Source organism: Ochotona princeps, chromosome 12 (assembly GCF_030435755.1).
Source record: "Ochotona princeps isolate mOchPri1 chromosome 12, mOchPri1.hap1, whole genome shotgun sequence".
Classification (NCBI taxonomy): Eukaryota; Metazoa; Chordata; class Mammalia; order Lagomorpha; family Ochotonidae; genus Ochotona; species Ochotona princeps.
The window spans coordinates 48,795,848-48,816,296 of NC_080843.1; the positions used below are offsets into that span (position 1 = coordinate 48,795,848).

Below are 20,449 nucleotides of genomic sequence, written 5' to 3' on the forward strand. Positions count from 1 at the left end.
AGAAGAATACTACATAACTGTTAAAATTGAAGCATCTCTGCATTGTTGGTATGGAAAAATCTCAACAATATTGAAATACAGATAGGTCATAGTATGGCATCATTTGTATTTCTTAAATAAACATAATTGCTTTTCCGTCCATAGAGCATCTCTTAAGGATTTATAAGAAACTTCAAGAATGATTGCTTTGGGGAAAGATATTGTATGGCTCAGGGGTAAGGTTATTAAGGTTAAGGAAGAGCTCAAACCTTGGATCACAGTCATAGCCACAAGCAAAGATCACATGGTAATGATTACATCACATGTGATCTGCATGAGCTAGGCTGTGCTTCCCAGCCTGACAGGATTTAAGCTTGAAAGAAATGAGAAGGAAAAAGAACTTTTTTTGCCTTTGTGGGATTTTGTCCTACTTTTCAATCTAGCATGCCATCAACACAAGAAGTGTTTTAATCTACATTTTAGGGACTTCCACTGAAGAGGTTGGAATGAGGAGGGCCAAATAAAGGGGAAACAACTGATTAGAAAAGTAAGGCTTTATAATCTGGTTTTCTCCTGAAAGCTGATATACAGTGAAAATATAAGCATGTTTCCAACTTTTCTGTAAAGCAGCATTTTTTTATTGTAAAAAAAAAACTAGATTTAAAGGAGAAAATCCCTATAAAGAACTGTAAACACAGTCAGTAATTTGCTTTCCAAATGTCTTTTAGATTAGGAATTTAAAAACAAAAACAAAAAAAATTTAAGGTAAGAGAAAGCTCTTTTTATGATTTTTTAACCCAAGTTTTGTAAGAAACCCACCAAAGCAAGTGTTTTGGCATGCAAGGAAAACATTTTTGGCATGATTTCAAGTTAAGTCTATGTCAGGAATGATGCTGGAACAAAAGCTTGTTTGATCCTTAAGTTCTGGTTTCTCTTTGGCTTTCCACTCCTGGGAAGTGATGGTCATTGAGAAACACAGAAACAAAGGAATGTGCAGGCCTCATTTGTCTTCAGAAGCTGCTGTAGGATGTAAATGTTCTGAGGCAAGCCTCTGGGGGAAGTTTCTGTCCCTCTTCTGGGAAAGGAGATTTCCACGTCTATGTGACTATGTTTATGGAGAAGATGTTTTAAAGTGTTCTGTGTGAATAACCATAATAAATCATCGTTTCCAGTCCTGGTGTAACTGCAAGACGTTAATATTTTGTGTGCCAAAATACTAATAAAAATGAAAACAGGAAAGGACCAAAGAAGGGAACAGTAGAAGAATACCTTAGAAATTGCAGTGAATTGTAAGGACATGGTGTAGTGATATAAATCTAAATGTTCAAGGGGCTGGCCCTGTAGCTTAGCCAATAAACCCATCACCTTCTCCAGCTCAAGACCTGGCTACTCCACTTCTAATGCAGCTCCCTGCGTAATGCAGCTGGGAAAGTAGTGGACAGTGGCCAATTCCTTGGGCCCCTGCACCAACGAGGGAGACCCACAAGAAGTTCCATGCTCCTCTCTTTAGCCTGGTGAAGCCCCAGCCATCGAAGTCATTTGCAGCATACACCAGCAGATGAAAGTCCTCTCTCTGTTTCTGTTTCTCTCTCTCAGTAACTCTGCCTTTCAAATAAATAAAAATTAAGTCTTTAGAAAATAAACAGTGTAAATGTTTTGAAGTTAGGGCACGATGTCCCACATTGGAGTGCCTGAGTTCTGTGCGCAGTTATGATCCTAACTCCATCTTTCTGCTGTTGCAGACTCTGGGAAGCAGCCACAAAGGGTCAAGTTACTGGGATCTTGCCAGTCACATCAAAGACCAGGATCTAGTTCTTGGCTCTCAGCACCATCTAGGGGCCCTTGCAGGCATTTGGAGAGCGAACCCGTAAACCGGAGCTCTTGCCTGCTCTGCCTCTGAAATTAAAATAAAGGGGAAAATAATGCTAAGGGAAATGAACCAATCCCAAAAGGTTAGATACCACATGTTTGCCTTAATTTAAGATGATATGATGTTAAACATAACATGTTATGTTATGGATGTTATGTCATATGTCGTATATAAACTAAAATTGAACTGTGAATGGGGGGTCACAGAAAGTGGTTAAGAAATCGCATTTATTTTTAACATGTTGACTGCTCAATACCATGTCAATTAATTCCATACCGATGTTAATTGTTGCAGATGGTATGTTAGTGCTTTTATTTGACCGGGATGATACTCTGCTGTCTCTGCCCTCAGACCAGAGAGGGTCTACCCAATAAGTAGTTGGACTTGACTGGACTATAAGATGTTGGACTCTATGCTTGGCATACACTTGCAAAGAGGGAATTTCAACTGAACTTGAACTATGGTTATGCAACAAGGTGGAGGAACCCACCATGGGGGGAGGGGGAGGGGAGAATCCCCGATTCTATGTAATTACAACACAATGTGATTAATGAATAAATTTAATTAAAAAAATAAAGGGGAAAATGACACTTGAAGAAATATAAATAAATCTAAATATTATTCATCAAGAAAGTATGTTATATACTTGATTATAGAATATGGTGTATTCTGCAGAAGATTGAGGAACCTGGGCATAAAGGCTATTTTCCAGGTAACCAATTCATTTGGCTAGAAAAACCTTCAAGTATGCTTCTAAATTTCTAGAGCTTAAAGCACAAAAGCTGTATGGAAACTTAAATACAGAGTCTGCTATATGGGAAATCTATAATTAACATTTTAAAAGCTTAACTATTACGTAAAAGAGTCTAAAACAACTGTTTTCAACATTAACAATACTAATTTAATGCAGTGTGCATGGTGGATGACTAATTTGTCCTGTCACTTGGGCATTTATTTTCATCTTCAGTGGCCTTAATGGTTGAAACTGACAGGATTTGCGTCATTGATCCATATCACTGCCTGTGTGATGTCAACGCGTGGGTGTTCAGTTGTTGAGACATAGTTAACCTAATGTGCTGCAGTAAATCCCAAGTACTATTTCCTACTAGAATAATAAAGAGTGATTCATCATTGTTCACATTAGATTGATGCTAAAAATAGTAGTGTTCAAAACCTGCTGCATCTATACACATTAATATCACAGTCGCTGCAACTCCCTAAACAAGATTACTAAAAATTACTTCTTGTTTGGAAATAGGTGCTTGATAAGCTCATGTCCTACTTCAAATTTTCAGTTTATATGCAACCTTCATTTGGTACTAAAGGTAGATTCTAGCCATAATGTGAAGTCATTCTTCAGATTTATTCTACTTAATGTGTTTATTATTCATGCTTCTAAATGTGCAGGATATCTAAGTATAGACAGAGTTTTCCATAGATCTGGATCGTATTTGGTCCCTAATTTGAACATTTTACTTTATCCAAACTTTAAAAAGAATAATAAATTTTCAGAGAAAAAAAAAGTGCCTGAATGTATAAGTATGAATAATGACCTTGATCTTACCTCTTTTCTGTAACTTCCTACCTCATGTGGTTCTTAAATTACAATCACCAATTTATTAAACTCTAGAATAAATGTTGTCAGGTGTTTCATAGCCTTTATAAATAAACACCCCCTTTATAAATAGGGTACCTTATGTTCCAGTTTGTCTCAGTTTATGCCACTCGTCGTAGTGTATTATCAGGTTAACATTTGTCTCAGATTTATCTCTTTTTAAGGCTTACTTATTTTTATTGGAAAGGCAGATCAAATTTGCAGAGAGTAGGAGAGAGAATGATCTTCCAGCCGCTGGTTCATTCCCCCAATGAACACAACAACCAGAACTGAGGTGACCTGAAGCCAGGAGCCAGAAACTTCTCCCAGGTCTCCCACGTGGGTGCAGAGTCCCAAGGCTTTTGGGCCTTCCTCTTACTGCTTACCCAGGCCACAAGCAAGGAGCTGGATGGGAAGCAGACCAGCCGGGACAAGGCATGCTGGCACTTGCAAGGTGAGGATTTAGCCATTGAGCCGTCACACTGGGCCAAGATTTATCGTTTTTTTTAACGGATGCAATATTATTAATGGTTCCAATAAAATGAGCTATAATAGATTTCATTGACCACCATTTTGTATTTCCAGCATTTGTTTGATCTCTTGTGAGTAGTTCGTCCATCTTTTGAGTTTTCACTTAGACAATCAGAATAAACCACTATGTTTTCCTGATCCTTGCCAGAAGTAGGTCAAGCACAGTTAAGGTACCTAGTAAAATACTGTTTGTACTCTAATTTTAAAGTTTTAGTATCCTTTACTAAGTGATGTAACAACACAGCATAGACTCATTCTCTGTTTAATGTTTTTCCTTTTAGTATATTTACTTGCCAGTAATCATTAGTTAGTGAGTCCCAGAACTGTTTTTCAGGTTACTGACACAAAATTTCAGATGTTTTGGGGCCAACTACATTAGAGCACAAAGTAAGTTATTGCTCATTCTGTGGTTAATATGGAATCTTCTCACCTCATCCAGACATTCTTACACTTTTTTTTTCTGAGATTTATTTATTTTTATTGGAAAGTCAGATATACAGCGAAGAGACAGAGAGGAAGATCTTCTATCTGTTGATTCACTCCCCAAGCCGCCACAACAGACAGAGCTGCGCCAGTCTGAAGCCAGGAGCCCCAGGAACTTTCTCCGAGACTTTCATGCAGATGGCAGGATCCCAAGGCTTGGGCCAGTCTTGACTACTTTCCCAGGCCACAAGCAGGGAGCTGGAAGGGAAGCAGAACAGCCGGAATTAGAAGCAGCAACTATATGGGATCCCAATGCATGCAAGGTTAGCCACTAGGCTACTACACCAGACCCCACTCTTATACTCTTATCAGTCCCAAGTGTGTCCAGCCTTGGGAGCATTCTAAAATTTGCTTCCTGTTTGTAATGCATCATATAGATTAAGATTTTTGTTTGCTACGTTAGCATATATAAATAAGGAGGGAAACTAAAGAAAAAGAAAATAGTAACGTATGTGACCATACTGCAGGGTTACTAAGACACTTGAAAGGTAAAGAGTGAAGCAAATGCAAAAGACTTAAAAGACATTTGTGTCCAGAGTTAGAATTTCATTTCTGTTCTTCACTCTTCCCTATCTTCATGAAATTCTTTGCATACATAATTGTCGGCCACTCCCCAGCAATGGAACCCCTCCCTTAGTACCTTTCTTTGACCTTGACTGTATTAGTTGTGATTTAAGCTGCATGAATTTAGCACATGTTACTTAGATCCTTAGTCAGAAACTATTCCTCAATGTTACTGTAACAATACAGGTCATAATTGTGGTCAGAGTCAGTATTTTGTTCAACTTAAAAGATTTTTTTTTATTCAGAAGTTAAGTACCTCCTGTCTCTTATAGTTAACAATATTGTTTGCTTATGAAGTGATTTAATAACGCCAGCATAGGTTGCTTCTGTCTTTTTTGTTTGAAAAATTAGATAGAAATTGGTAGAGAGTGGAAGAGAAATACATATCCTTGTCCCTTTGTGTCTCAATAGTATGAAACCAATTTTCGCTGAGCTCAATAAATCTGCCTCTTCAATTTTGAGACATGCAAATTACTGAATTATTATTTCAGTACAATATTAAGAAATAGTTTTTCGTATCTACTTGCTGGTAGAAAAAAAATCAGCTCTTACAACTTTAAATTTGTCTCACACAGTCCCTGTCTCCAAGTAATTAACTACTCATTTTTCTTGTTTTATTATTTTTTTTTTTAGTTTTTTTTAATATTTTGTATTTTTTTAATTTATTTTAATTTTTAATTCATTAATTACATTGTATTATGTGACACAGTTTCATAGGTACTTGGATTCTCCCCACCCCTCCCCAAACCCTCCCACCATGGTGGATTCCTGCACCTTGTTGCATAACCACAGTTCAAGTTCAGTTGAGATTCCCCCATTGCAAGCATATACCAAACATAGAGTCCAGCATCTTATTGTCCAGTCAAGTTCAACGGCTTCTTAGGTATTCCTTCTCTGGTCTGAAGACAGAGCCAGCAGAGTATCATCCCGATCAATTAAAAGCTCCAACATACCATCAGCAAAAATTTACATCATTATGGAATTAATTGACATAGTAATGAGTAACCAATATGTTAAAAGTAAATGCGAGTTTTTAACCACCTTCTGTGACCACCTCATTGACATTGCAATTTTAGTTTATACACAACGTATAACAAACCTAACATAACATGTTATACATAACATCGTGTCATCTTAAATTAAGGCAAACATGTGGTGTTTAACCTTTTGGGATTGGCTCATTTCCCTTAGCATTATGGTTTCCAGTTTGGCCCATTTGGCCACAAAGAACTGCATTTTGTTTTTTTTAATAGCTGAGTAGTATTCCATGGAGTAGATGAACCATAGCTTTCTTTTTTTTTTAGAGAGATTTATTTATTTTATTACAGTAAGATATACAGAGAGGAGGAGAGACAGAGAAGAAGATCTTCCATCCTATGATTCACTCCCCAAGTGAGCCGCAATGGGCCGGTGCGCGCCTATCCGAAGCCGGGAACCAGGAACCTCTTCCGGGTCTCCCACGTGGGTGCAGGGTCCCAAGGCTTTTTGGGCCGTCCTCGACTGCTTTCCCAGGCCACAAGCAGGGAGCTGGATGGGAAGTGGAGCTGCCGGGATTAGAACTGGTGCCCACATGGGATCCTGGGGCATTCAAGGCGAGGACTTTAGCTGCTAGGCCATGCCGCTGGGCCCTCATTTTTCAAATACATTAGAAAGTATGTTGCTTGGCCCCGGTCATGACTCCAGCTTTCTGCTCGTTACACACATTTGTAAAGGTATTTTAGCATTGAGGGAAGAGATGTATTGATTGCTGGATACCAGGGCAGAGGACACCCATTAGGAAAATGCTTCCTGGTAAGAGCTGAGTGCTGTTACGGCAGTGGCACTGGATGGGAAAGAGCATGGAGAGGCTTGAGACACAAAACTGTCAGAACTTTCCCAGCTTCTGACTCACTGATGAGAGAGATGAGGGAAAAGAGAGGGTTTAAGTTTACTTTCAGGTTTTTATCTTGTGGTAAAACTTTCAGTCTATAGGGACTACTAAAAATATGGGAAACAACTGATTTTAAGTTTTATGTGGATTTAGTATTCTAGGCTGGTGTTTTAAAATCCAGAAATGACTGCCCGTTTCACTCAAGCAAAAGGCAAGATCAGCGTGTAGGCTACAATTATGAAATCCATATACCATATCACAGTTCCTGGTTTTCATTCCTGGCTCCAGCTGCTAACTCTGGCTTCCTGCTAATACAAACCTGAGAGGCAACCGTGAGAGCTTAAGTAACCGGGTTCCTGCTCCCCACATGGGAGACCTGGACTTCATTCCCAGTTGCTGGCTTCAGTTTTGCCCAACCCAAGGCACTGTGGGCATTTGGGGAGTAAGCTATCCTGTAGTGATTATTCATGAATTCATTCTGTCTCTCTCTCTCTCCTCCACCCTGTTATCTCCCTCCCTCTCTCCCTCTCCTTTCTAATGAATTTTTGAAAAACCACAGTCCTTACAGTAACTGCACGGTCTGACACTCTTCATTTCCCTGTTTGCCACCCTGTCCTTTTTCCCCGTCCCTCGTGCTGCTGATTTGCTTGCTGTGTCTTGAACATGTCAGTCATGCTGCCACCTTCCAACCTTTGTAGTAATTTCTCCTTTGTGTATAAGACTTCCTTCAGACATCCATATGGCTCAGATGTCGCCTTCTCAGTAAGGCCTAAACTGATCTCCATGCTTCAAATTGCAGTCCTCAGTCCCCTCTTTACCACCAGCTATCTCAGTGTTCAGAATCCTCATTACTTGTTCTTTTTTTTTTCTTATGTCATTGCTTTTGTCATCTTCAATCAAACTGTATGATCTATTTGAACATGGTTTACCTGTCATGTTGCTATTTTCTTGTCCCAATATGAACTCTATAAAGGCAGGAGTATTTATCCATTTTCCATTATTGATACCTCCAAAATGTGTAGAACCATATTTGGCATTTGTTGTAGTCAGTAAGTCAGTGGTAAATTGATGACAGTAAATAAAGCAAAACAACAACAAAAATGTGAAGAAACCAAAAGTTAGTGGCTAGACTGCAACACCCATTGGTTCCAGTGGAAGTCGGGGCTGAAAACAGAACCAACCCAGCAATTGCAGCCACCAGCTGATCAGGGCAATGGACTGTGCACAGCCCTATGCTTGCTAGAACATACAAGAATCTGGTCTGGGAACACCTCAGACATAGTTTCTTTGGGGATCCCCTCAACCGAAATGCCGGACTCAGAACCCTAACCAAGAAAAGGCAGAAGACAGAACAAGTCAATCAATCACCTCAGCTAAATGTTGGCAGCGAAATACTGGGCAAATGGAGACTCTATGATGGACTATGTCAATGAGTGGATTCTTCAACGACCTCATCGTGATTGGAGTGGTGAGATTGGCAGCAATTCATAACCGGTGAACTATCAAAACCATTTGAACAAGTATCTCAGAGCATGCCCCACATCAGGGACCTGGGGTGGGTGGGAGACTGGTTGGGGCTTCTCCCTCACTATCCCCCTTTACCTCAGATACATGAAGGAAAAAATATGGAAATAATAGTCTTACCCACTTTCCTGTAGCCCTTGAACCTTTTTACCGTAATTAACTATGTAAAGATTGTCAAAAATATAATGAAAAATGAAAAAAAAAGTTAGTGGCAGAATGAACCAGTTTGTGGTTATTTATATGAAGGAACAATAGAAGTGAAGAAACTACAACTATATGAAACTACATGGATAGGGCCCAGCGTGAAAGCCTAGCAGCTATAAAGTCCTCACCCTGAACGCACCAGGATACCACATGGGTGCTGGTTTTTTTTTTTTTTTTATTGTATTTTTGTTGACAATCTTTACATAGTTAATTACGGTAAAAAAAAAAAATAGGGGGGGGAGCCAGCGCCGTGGCCTAGCGGCTAAAGTCCTCGCCTTGAACGCCCAGGGATCCCATATGGGCACCGGTTCTAATCCCGGCAGCTCCACTTCCCATCCAGCTCCCTGCTTGTGGCCTGGGAAAGCAGGAGAGGACGGCCCAAGGCTTTGGGACCCTGCACCCGCGTGGGAGACCCGGAAGAGGTTCCTGGTTCCCGGCTTCGGATTGGCACATACCGGCCCGTTGCGGCTCACTTGGGGAGTGAAACATCTGATGGAAGATCTTCCTCTCTGTCTCTGCTCCTCTGTGTATATCCGGCTTTCCAATAATAATACAAAATCTTTAAAAAAAAAAAAAAGGTTCAGGGGATATAGGGAAATGGGTAATAGTATTATGTCCATACCGTTTCCTGTTTCCATCATGTATCTGAGGTAAAGGGGGGTATTGACGGAGAAGCCCCACCCAGTTTCCCACCCACCCCAAGTCCCGGGTGTGGGGCATGCTCTGAGATCCTTGCTCAAATGGTTTTAATAGTTCTCCAGTTATGAATCGCTGCCAGTTTCACTCGATGAGGTCGTCCACTAATTGACACAGTCCATCATAGAGTCTTCATTTGCCCAGTATTTCGCTGCCAACATATAGCTGAGGTGGTTGATTGACTTGCTGTTTCCTCTGTCTTTTCTTGGCTAGGGTTCTGAGTCCAGCAGTTCGATTGGGGAGATCTCCAAAGAAACTTTGAGGTATTCCCAGACCAGATTCTTGTATGTTCTAGCAAGCACAGGGCCCGGCACAGTCCATACCATGATCAGCTGGTGGTTTCAATTGCTGGGTTGGTTCTGTTTTCAGTCCTGATTTCCACTGGAACCAATGGGTGTTGCAGTCCAGCCTGGTTCTGCCCAGCACACACTCGGCCCCCGCATCAACCAGTGAGAGCTGCAGCTGGGGCGACCCACAATAATCCCCACCAGGCCCGCCCCCTACCCTGGTTTGCCAGTATGTATAGCAGACTAGTCCAGTCTGTCCCACATCCTATTTGGCTCTTGTACTTGTCAGTGGGTAGTAAAGCTTAGTTCCATCTAACCAACTCAGCTCTCCAGCCCTCACGGATGTTGTTGAGTGCCTATCTGTCTAGCCACCCCAGCCCCCGTCTTAGTTTTCATGCCCTCCCGCGGGAGTAGTGACCCAAGAGGGGGGAATCCACTATTTCCCTCCCAGATCTCTCTCAGTCCCAGTTTATGCACTCTTCGGGTGGTTCTGTGATTTGACTTGACAGAATTAGTCCCCAGTGCCAGCTTCTGTCAGTTGATGCTGCAGTTAAGCCCAAACATCCCTCACCCACTCTAATTTATGCTTGCACCAGCAGGAATAATCCGCCCAGCCTGGCTTTTCCCTGATCCATTCCACATGCAGCGCACAGGTGTTGCCGCCTTGCTTAGTCTGGTCTGTCCCCTTCCCAGCCCAAACTCTCCAGTGGGAGTAGCTGTCTGGCAAGGGGACCAGCCCCTTAATCCCCCCGCCGGCTCTGCCCCTCCCTTCCTGAATCTCTCATGTGCTGGTTGGGTGCTGCAGTCAAATCCAGGACAGGCAACCTCACCCTAGCGTTCCATAGTGTGCACTGGTTTTGTCGCGACCAGCCCCGGCTCGACCCACACTCTGTTCTGGTGTTCGGATTTACCAGTGTATGACATGAACTGACTCAGCCCGGTCTGCCCCTGACCTATGCCACATGTATGCCAGTGGGATGGGTGCTGGTTTTAATCCTGGCAACCCCGCTTCCCATCCAACTCCCTGCTTGTGGCCTGGGAAAGAGTTGAGGAAGGCCCAAAGCCTTGGGATCTAGCACCCTCATGGGAGACCCGGAAGAAGCTCCTGACTCCTGGCTTCGAATTGGCTCAACTCCAGCCATTGCATCTGCTTGGAGAGTGAAATAGCATACAGAACATCTTCTCCTCTCCTCCTCTCTGCATGTCTGCCTTTCAATAAAAATAAATAAATCTTTTAAAAAAGGAAATTACATGGGATAAATCTTAGAAATACAATACATAGAAACCAACTTTAGTAAGACCATACTATGTAATTTTAATAAAATGCAAAAGCAGGGGCCAGCACAATAGCCTAGTGGCTAAAGTCCTCACCTTCCATGCGCTGGGGTCCCATATGGGAACCAGTTCATGTCCCAGCTGCCCCACTTCCCATCAAGCTCCATACCTGTGTCCTGGGAAAGCAGTTGAGGATGGTCCAAAGCCTTGGGATCCTGCACCCCATGGGAGACCCGGAAGAAGCTCCTGGCTTCAAATCACCTCAGCTCCAGCCATTGCAGCCACTTGGGGAGTGAACCAGCAGATAGGAGATCTTTCTCTCTGTCTCTCCTTCTCTCTGTATATTTGACTTTCCAATAAAAATAAATCTTTTTTTAAAATATAAAAGCAAGCAAAATAGCTTTTGATACTTTATATGATTTTTGTTTTTAAAATTATTTTCATTAGTTTCCATGATACAGTTTTGTAAGTGTAGGGATTCTGCCCTTTTCCTCCTCCATCTCATTCCCCACCTCTGCTCCCATCTCTCCATCCCACATTTTATTGCAGCAGTACACAAGCAAGAGTCACAGTTTCAATATTCTGCTACCCACATACACAGTGGCTTTGAAGGTACAGACAGTGACAAAATATCAGCATCGTATTTTTGAGGTGTATTTAACTACTTCTCTGGGAGTACAAATTCATACTGGAAAGTGTCTTCATTTCTGGGTATATAGCCTCTATTATACAGTTCATTGTTAGAAAATCTAACAGTGAACTCTTATTCAGGACAGTGGAGACATGAGTTGCACAAGGTGATGGGGAAGGAACAAATAAATATAAATGTGGTCTGTTTTCGTGGCAGGACTAGTGCATTTTAGATAATCACTTTAGAATGGCCAATGACTTGTATTTTCCTTTGTATGAATCAAATGTTGAGTAATAAAATCTTATTAACAATGTAAAAATGAATTTGAGACCAGGAAACAGACTCTGTTGATACTAATTTTGAAATGAGAGGTTGCTGTTCATGTCAAGGCACAGAAAGAAAGTATAATTTTCATGTGAGTTTAGTGATCTGGGCAATATGGGTAGTTTATGCTTCAAAATTTACCATGCTTACGTAGAACCTGAACAAAAGAAGGTGAAAAAGTACTGAACAGGGAAGAAATGACAGTGAAGCAAAGTTCCAGACGAGAATCCAGATCAATAATACAAATGGGGACAGGTGTTGTGACACTGTGGGTTAAGCCATTGCTTGAGAGGCCCACATCCCATTTCAAAATGCCTTGTTAGAGTCCTGCCTCGGCTTCTGATCCAGCTTCCCTGCTGAGGCACTTTCTGAAAGGCACTCATATGGTGGTTCCTGTCAGCAGCATGGGAGACCTGGATGCAGTTCTGGGCTCCTGCCTTCACCCGGGGCCAGCGTAGGCTGTTGTGGAAGATTGAGCTGTCTCTAATCTGCCTTTCAAATAAATAAAAATTAACAAACTTAAAAAAAGAAGAAGTGGAGGAAGCAGGTGTGTAGCCTAGTGGTTGCAGTGCCCCGTCCCACACCAGAGTACTGTGGGTCAGTTTCAATCTCCAGCTCCTGCCTGGAGCTTTCTGCTGTGCCGGCACTGGGAGCTGGTTCCTGCACCCATGTGGGAGACCAGATGGAGTTCCCGGCTCCCAAATTTGTGTGTCTCGACTAATTTAAAATTTTAAAATATATTTCAATAAATAGATTGACCAAGAGTAGAAATGGAAATGTCTTATATTTAGTAAAGTGACAATGCTCCTAGACATAGAAGAAGGAACTGAGAAAAGTTTATAAGCAACTTTGAAAGGTTTCAGTTTTCTGTGGAGATGTTTGAGATCTGTTTGGGGAGGACTCTGAGTTCCTGACCCAGAGAGAGCTTTCTGAAGTAATTACTGAGCAAGGCTGAAGCTGAGGTTGGAGATACCTGACAACTGTTTGGTTCCTATAGTTTGGGTAGAAGAGAAGGCAGTTACGTGGTAAAAATTGGAGATTTTCAGAGGAGAGAAAGATAAAGATCATAGAAAAAAGTAATCAGGTAGGCTATGAAAGAGGTTTTGGATCAGGAAAAGGGAGATCACTCTGAGAAAAAAATAATGTTGTAAAATTACGCTAGAGATTTGGTGGTGAAACATTAAAGTATAAGGTTTCAGAGATGAAATCCTGGAGTCTCTGTAGTAGATTTCAGAAAATGTTTTTGAACCTGTTGATAAATACAAAATGAAAAAAAAAGGATTCAAAATGTTTTAAGCCTAGGCTCTGGATATGAAAGTCACTGGCTGTTGGATAACAGTTGGGATGTAGAAAATGGCTGAACAGTAATCAAGAACTAGGGTGAGCATTGTGGCACAGTGGGTTAAGCCACTGCATGGGAGACTCATAGCCCATATCAAAGCACAAGGTATTAAGTCCTGCCTCTGCTTCCCATCCTGCTTGGTGCTAATGTGCAAGCATCAGATGATGGCCCACGTATTTGGGTCCCAGACACGCACATGAGAGATCCAGTGGATTTATACTGTTCCAGCCCAGGCTGTCACAGGCTTTTGAGGAAAAAAAACACAGATCTTTCCCCTTCTTTCTCTGTTGCTCTGCCTTTCAAAGAAATAAATACATTTTTTACTGAGTGGCACAATCGGTGAAGCTGCTGCTGGAAGCATCTATATCCCATGCTGGAGTGCCTAATCAAGTCCAGGCTGCTCATTTCTGATCAGACTTCCTATTGCGTAGACTGCAAAAGTGACCAGCAATCCAAACACTTGAGTTTCTGCCATTCACATGAGACTCTTATGGAGTTCTTAGCTCATAGCTTTATCATGACCCATGTCTGGCTATGGTGAATGTTTTTTTTATTATTATTTTTTTTCATTTTTTTATTATTATTATTTATTTTTTTTAATTCATTAATTACATTGTATTATGTGACACAGTTTCATAGGTACTTGGGTTCTCCCCACCCCTCCCCAAACCCTCCCACCATGGTGGATTCCTCCACCTTGTTGCATAACCACAGCTCAAGTTCAGTTGAGATTTCCCCATTGCAAGCGTATACCAAACATAGAGTCCAGCATCTTATTGTCCAGTCAAGTTCAACGGCTTCTTAGTTATACCCTTTCTGGTCTGAAGACAGAGCCAGCAGAGTATCATCCCGATCAATTAAAAGCTCCAACATACCATCAGCAAAAATTTACATCATTATGGAATTAATTGACATAGTAATGAGTAACCAGTATGTTAAAAGTATATGCGAGTTCCTAGCCACCTTCTATGACCACCTCACTTACATTTCAATTTTAGTTTATACACAACATATAACATTCATAACATAACATGTTATACATAACATCATATTATCTTAAATTAAGGCAAACATGTGGTATTTAACCTTTTGGGATTGGCTCATTTCCCTTAGCATTATGATTTCCAGTTTGGCCCATTTGGCCACAAAGAACTGCATTTTGTTTTTTTTAATAGCTGAGTAGTATTCCATGGAGTAGATGAACCATAGCTTTCTTTTCCAATCCTCTGTTGATGGGCATTTTGGTTGCTTCCATGTTTTTGCAATTACTGATTGTGCTGCTATGAGCATAGGAGTGCATGTTGGTTTCTCATAAAACAAGTGTTCTGGATATATATGGTGAATGTTTAGAAAGTGAACCACAAATTGAAGGTTGGTCTCTCTTTCTCTTTCTTCCTCCTCTCTGGCACTCTACCTTCCAAATAAATAATAATAATTTTTTCCAGAAAATTGAATGGCAATTGGTCATTGTGACAGCAGTGAAAAGGGGAAGTGGTGTGCACATAAACACCTTAATCTCAAGGGGAAAAAAAAAAAACTTTGACAAGAAGAAGGCATGAGGGTTGTGGGAAGCAGCCTCGGGGATTCTGAAGACTGCTAACTGCTGCAGGAGAGAACAGGAAACCCCAGCCCTCCAAGGGCAGTGGAATAAGGGGTCCTAAGAAGCATCCAGGTTTCTTCTAAAGGCAGCACGGGAACAGATGTTTTGTTTAAAAAAAAGAGAGAGAGAGGGGTTGACAATGTACAATTTATAATTCAGCAAATACTATAGTGGGCACAAGGGAAAGGATTGAGGAGCTCATCAGTTTAAGAAATGGAAACACGGCTGTGTGTGGATGGGAGCCAGAGTGAGAAATCAGGCTGCAGGGGCTTGCTCTTTGTTTAGGGATGGAAGATCAGAGGCATATTGGCTTTCCAGATAGAATGAGTCAAACAGTTACCAGCAGGTTCTGAGGAGACCAGGAGACTTTCATCTGCTCTTCTGGCAGACCTGCATTTTAATGGGGATTTAGAAGTTAATTGCCATGCATTCCCCCATTTGTAAGAGTAGTCCTGTATGTTCTTACCTCCTCTGGAGGGGTCTGGCCTGTATTTGTTGAGACCAATTGCTGCAGTTATCTCTTGCCAGATTTTCTGCACCTTTTAGGGAGGGAAGATCTTTGAGATGATTCACACATTTTAAAAAGTGTAGCCTTGTCTTTAGATCTTCCTCCATTTGCCTTGCTGTGTGCTCACGGTGTGTTAACTGAACTGTTCTCACTTGCTTCCTTACCTGTAATTTACCTCGTTGCACTGTGAGGCAAGTGAGTTAATACAAGTAAAAACTTTCCAAATGCCGCCTGGTACATACTTCATACTACAAAAGCACTGTTCTAAAAAATACATGGTGATCATACTTTTACTTCAAATAACTGTCGTTTACTGTTTGTCAACCAGTGTACTTGAAGCTTTAAATTTTGCCTATGTGTTTGTATTTACTGTTAGTCAATTTCCTCTGAACTTACTTAGCACCATAAAGTAATAAAACACTCCCTAAAGAACCCACCTTCCCCCTCCCAATCACTGCTTCTTGGAGAGAGCTTCATTGCACACCACAGCTTGTCACATACATCAGTGAGAGTGCCATCCACTAAGCAGCATCATTAATGCCCCCCAGTTAAACCTTTTGTTTTTCTTTTACTGTGAGAAAGGGAAGTAAAATCAGTAATAAAAGTAATAGCCTTTATTAGTGTGAGAAGCAAACACCAGCATGAAACCTAAATCCCACCGTGGAGAAACATGTCTGCCTATCCTATAATCTATACTCAATTCTGTGTGTATTGTGGCCATTTCTTATGTATAGGCTGTGAAGAATTGATTGAGTTATATGATGGCATTTCAGACTGATCGCTTAAATTGATAAATTGTGTGGTTTTTCCAAATGTAAGTAGCGACTGACAGCACGGTGGTTGAATGAAGTATTAAATGGGAAGATAGTGCCTGTGGTAATAATTAGAGAAAGTGAACACAAAGAAACATTTTACATCAGATGTACATTTCTGTAGGAGAACATTTGGCGAGCTTTCGAGCTGGTTCAGAACAAAGTCTGAAAAGTGTTGAAGTTCAGAGCGGCGACAGTAGAAATCACTGAATCACTTTCTGTGTCAGTAGCACTGCCAGCACGGACGGCTGCTTCCCTCCCCACCCCCTCTCTTTCCGCGGTTCACTGCAGGTCACATGATAGCTATCACATGACTCGGTCAAAGGATCTTTTCCTCTTACAGCTTTGCAGCAAAAAAAAAAAAAAAGGGCGAAACCGTTCTCCAATTAAAGCTGCTAACGTGTACTACGCTGTTTCCTTGTTGGGTTTTCTTGATTTCTGCTGCTACTGTAAAAACAAAATGAGTGGTAAGATTTGGTGACTGTTTTTCAATATTTTGCCTTTACTTTAAAGCATAGAAATCTTTGTACTAATCTGAAATCATGCTGTGTGTGTTTTTTAAAGTAGGTGCCAAATGTAATCGCGCTTTAAAATATTTTAAATTGTTGGCCTGTCGTTATAAAGAGATTAGGCTCTTTGTAAAGTTAGGCTAATTTTCTGTTCCATCACGGCCTTTATTTTACTTGCTTTTTCTTTTTAAAACTAAAATCTGAAGATTTCCATCGTATTATTTGGAAGCCATTGTGAAAGCTTGCTTATGAAGAGAAGGTGTAGCACGCCGGCAGCCTGTTGTTTTAAGAATTTAAAATAAAATTTGTCGTTTAAAAAAACTCTAAAATTTGAATGCATATTAGCAAAAAGAAAATGAAGAATATAACTTGCCCAAATCCTGGATAGAATATTATTAAGTCATTTAATGGTGCTTTTAAAGAATTGGTGTGAAGAGCTTCTCAAATTTCTTAAGACAGCTGGTGAATAGGATTGTTTCCTCTACTGTGGGTTTTTGGAAAAGAAAATACGTCCTTAAAAGTAATGAATGGCTTCGTAATTTAAGGGTATATTTATCTCAAATCATAGAGATTCTAAAGAGGCTGCTAGGTGATCCACGGTTGTTAACGTATAGCTACTTCTGTGCCAGGTGTGTGTTTAAATCTGTTACAGACAGTTTCATTAAACCTTCTTTGTGACAGAATTTCTCTCGCTGCATACATGTGTCAGTTTGTAGTTACTATTTTAGAACTCACTAAATCAGAAGTGTTTTTTGAAGAAAATAAAACCAAATATGTACATCTTTACGCATAGCTTTAGCATATGTTATTAAAGACACAAATGACAACAAAAATGTGCTAAAAAATCATAGTTCTAAACACTGATATTTGTATTTACTCTGTTTGCAAGTAGAGATTTTTTGTGTTCAATACTGAATGTTAATTCACATAAGTATTTTAGGTAGGAGTTAAGTTACCAGTGAGTTATTAAAAAAAAAATCTAACTATATACCTACCACCTGTTCTGTCTCAAGATAAGAAAATTTAGTCTACTTGCTGAAATAAAATATTTACTTAGGAGAAAAGGGAGTTAATCATTATTATTCCTGGACTGCAAATAGTAATGTAGTTGCTGCTGATTTATTTTATGTTAGGTTTGTTTTGTGCTCATTATCACACTTAAATGCAATTAAAGGATTAAGTAGAAGTTTGTACTGCTAAGTTAATAAACTTTCAGCAGCTGTAAAAGTATGAAGTGACCTAGACTGTAACCACATGGTATTTATATCATCATAATTCTGCTAAACACAGGGCAGTCCAGAAAATTACATATTTATACAATTTTAAATATAATCAATAACTTCCTACTTTGATAAGTAAACAACAGTACCTGTTCTAATGACTTGCTAGAAGAATGAAATTTGACATGTGCAAGGATTCATAGTAGTTGGCACATATGGTAAAAACTCAATGAATGCTAGCTTCTTTTATTACGATTATAAATATGATTTTCCTTATTTTATTTCTGGTTCTCAGCTAAATATCACATTATGAATGTTTAAACCACCTCTTAGGATTCAGAAAGCTAGTTCACAGTAATTTTGTATGAATTCATAATGAAAGTAAGTCAGCATTACTTATTTAAAACTCATTTCTCTTGAACCCAGAACATAGAATTTTTGAATGAAATAATTGTGTCCAGAGATAATAAATAAATAAACTTACAAGTGTTACTTAGTAATTCAGTATGTAATGTTTGCCTTTAAGCCTAAGGAGATGTCTGTTCTTCCTTTGATGCTTTTCAAGGAAATATGCACAATAAAGACCTTCATTTTCTTTAGGACAGTGGGAAACCTTTTTTCTGCTAAGTACCATTTGAGTATGTATAGCATCATCTGCAAGGCATACAAAATTAGTAGCATTCAAATTAGCCTGCTGTAGATTTATTGAATTTCAAGTCCCATCTGCAGTTACCTTGGCAAGGCCAAAACAAATGCTTTTGTGGGCCTTAAATAGCCTGTGGACTGGACATTCCTCACCCTTGTCTTAGAAGCACTACAGCATACACCTTAATTCTAAAATTACATCAGTTACCAATATTGTATAGTATTTTAATATTTATTAACTATGCTAAAATGATGTTAAAGATGAAATTGCCCGTGACCAATATTGCAACTTACTAAGCTGCCACATGTGGCATTGGCATTCCCATGTAAATGCCAGTTCATGTCCTCACTATTCCACTTCAATACGGTTCCCTACTTAATGTTCCTAGGAAAGCAGCAGAATGTGACCTAAGTACTTAGGCGCCTGCACTGTTATGGGAAACTAGGATGAGTCCCAGCTCCTTGTTTCATTTGGAAAATGAATCAACAGATGGAAAATTTGTCTTGCCTTCCATCTTTGTAATTCTGCTCTTTTATTAAATAAATTAATAAACCTTTAAAAGAAAGAAGCTGCTTGGTTTTGAATCCCAATTCTACCACTCGGGCAAACTTAACCTATGTGTGCCTTAATTTCAATATTTGGGAAATGAGAATGTTGTTGATACTTACATGACTGAATGGTTCTAAGAAGAAAAAATTTATATAAAATATCTGTCACATAAGTTAGTGTTAGCTGTGCATAGTTAATTAAAATATTTCATGAATTTAATGGGCATGTTTTGAATGGGAAGAGTATTTTGTAGGAATGTTCTTACAACCAGGTGTAACACAGTGTAATAGTCTGCACTGGTAATACTGAAAGGCAGAGTGAAATTTTGCAAATGAAAGAGGTCATTCCCTATTTACTCTTTATCAGATTCCTGTACTTTATTTTCTTACAAATAATAAATTATTTGAAAATATTTCTTTGCAAGTTGTCAAAAACTGATGGGTGAAGGGACAGGTAAGTCTAAAAATACAGAAAGAAAGGATTTGAAACTCATAGTGCTGTTAAAGTTACATAATGCAAGTAAGAGTTTAGGTCCTAGAAGAATGAAGCACACCTTTGAAAAATGTATATTTTATTCTCAGAAAACTTAAAAGAGAAGGGAAACAAACAGTAGTGTTTTTAAAATTTATTTGGAAAGCATAACATTATTAAAGTGAAAGAAAATATAGGAAAAGAGAGGCCAAATTATTTTTTTTTAGATTTACTTCTTTTTATTGGAATGGCAGATCAGATTTACTAAGAAAATGATCTTCCATCTGCTGATTCAGTCCCCAAATGGCTGCAGTAGCCAGAACTGAGCCAATCCAAAACCAGGGGACCTGGCACAGTGGCCTAGCAGATAAAGTCCTCACCTTGCGCACACCAGGTGCTGGTTCTAATCCTGGCAGCCCCACTTCCCATCCAGCTCCCTGCTTGTGGCCTGGGAAGGCAGTCAAGGACAGCCCTAAGCCTTGGGACTCTGCACCTGCATGGGAGACCCGGAAGAGTCTCAGGGCTCCTGGCTTTGGATCGGCGCAGCTCTGGCCATTGCGGCCTCTTGGGGAGTGAATCAGTGGACGGAAGATCTTCTTCTCTGTCTCTCCTTTTATCTGTATATCTGCTTTTCCAATAAAAATAAATAGATGAATAAACAAACAAACAGGAGCCAGGAGCCTCCTCTGGGTCTCTATTTACTTTCTGTGAATACCAAATAAGAATTGTATTTAAAAGCTTCTCATGTAGCAGTTACTTTAATTGGCAAGCACAAAAAATATGAGTGTAGATAAATGATAATCAGTGTGCTTTACAAGATGCCTTTTTTCTAGTAAGTGAATTTTCTGAATTTCTTTTCAATGTAGTATACACTGACTATTAAGTGTGTAGATTAAGTATTCAAAGTGTAATTGAAGTGATTTTCAACGTTAGCTCACTAAGCAACCATGGATTAATGCA

General features: G+C 39.9%; 1 protein-coding gene across 5 annotated transcripts in view; it reads left to right on the plus strand.

Moving 5' to 3' along the window:
* Positions 1-20,449, plus strand: part of FNDC3A (fibronectin type III domain containing 3A) — a 162,626-nt gene that overhangs the window by 81,402 nt on the left and 60,775 nt on the right. Inside the window, exon 1 of one of the 5 annotated variants that reach the window (XM_004577486.4) lies at positions 16,456-16,561. The exons of the other annotated variants lie outside the window; for them this stretch is intronic. Coding sequence (XP_004577543.2) covers positions 16,555-16,561 — 7 coding nt within the window. The 5' untranslated portion in view covers positions 16,456-16,554. Of the gene's footprint in view, positions 1-16,455; positions 16,562-20,449 lie in introns of those variants that run through there. 5 annotated transcript variants of the gene reach the window in all.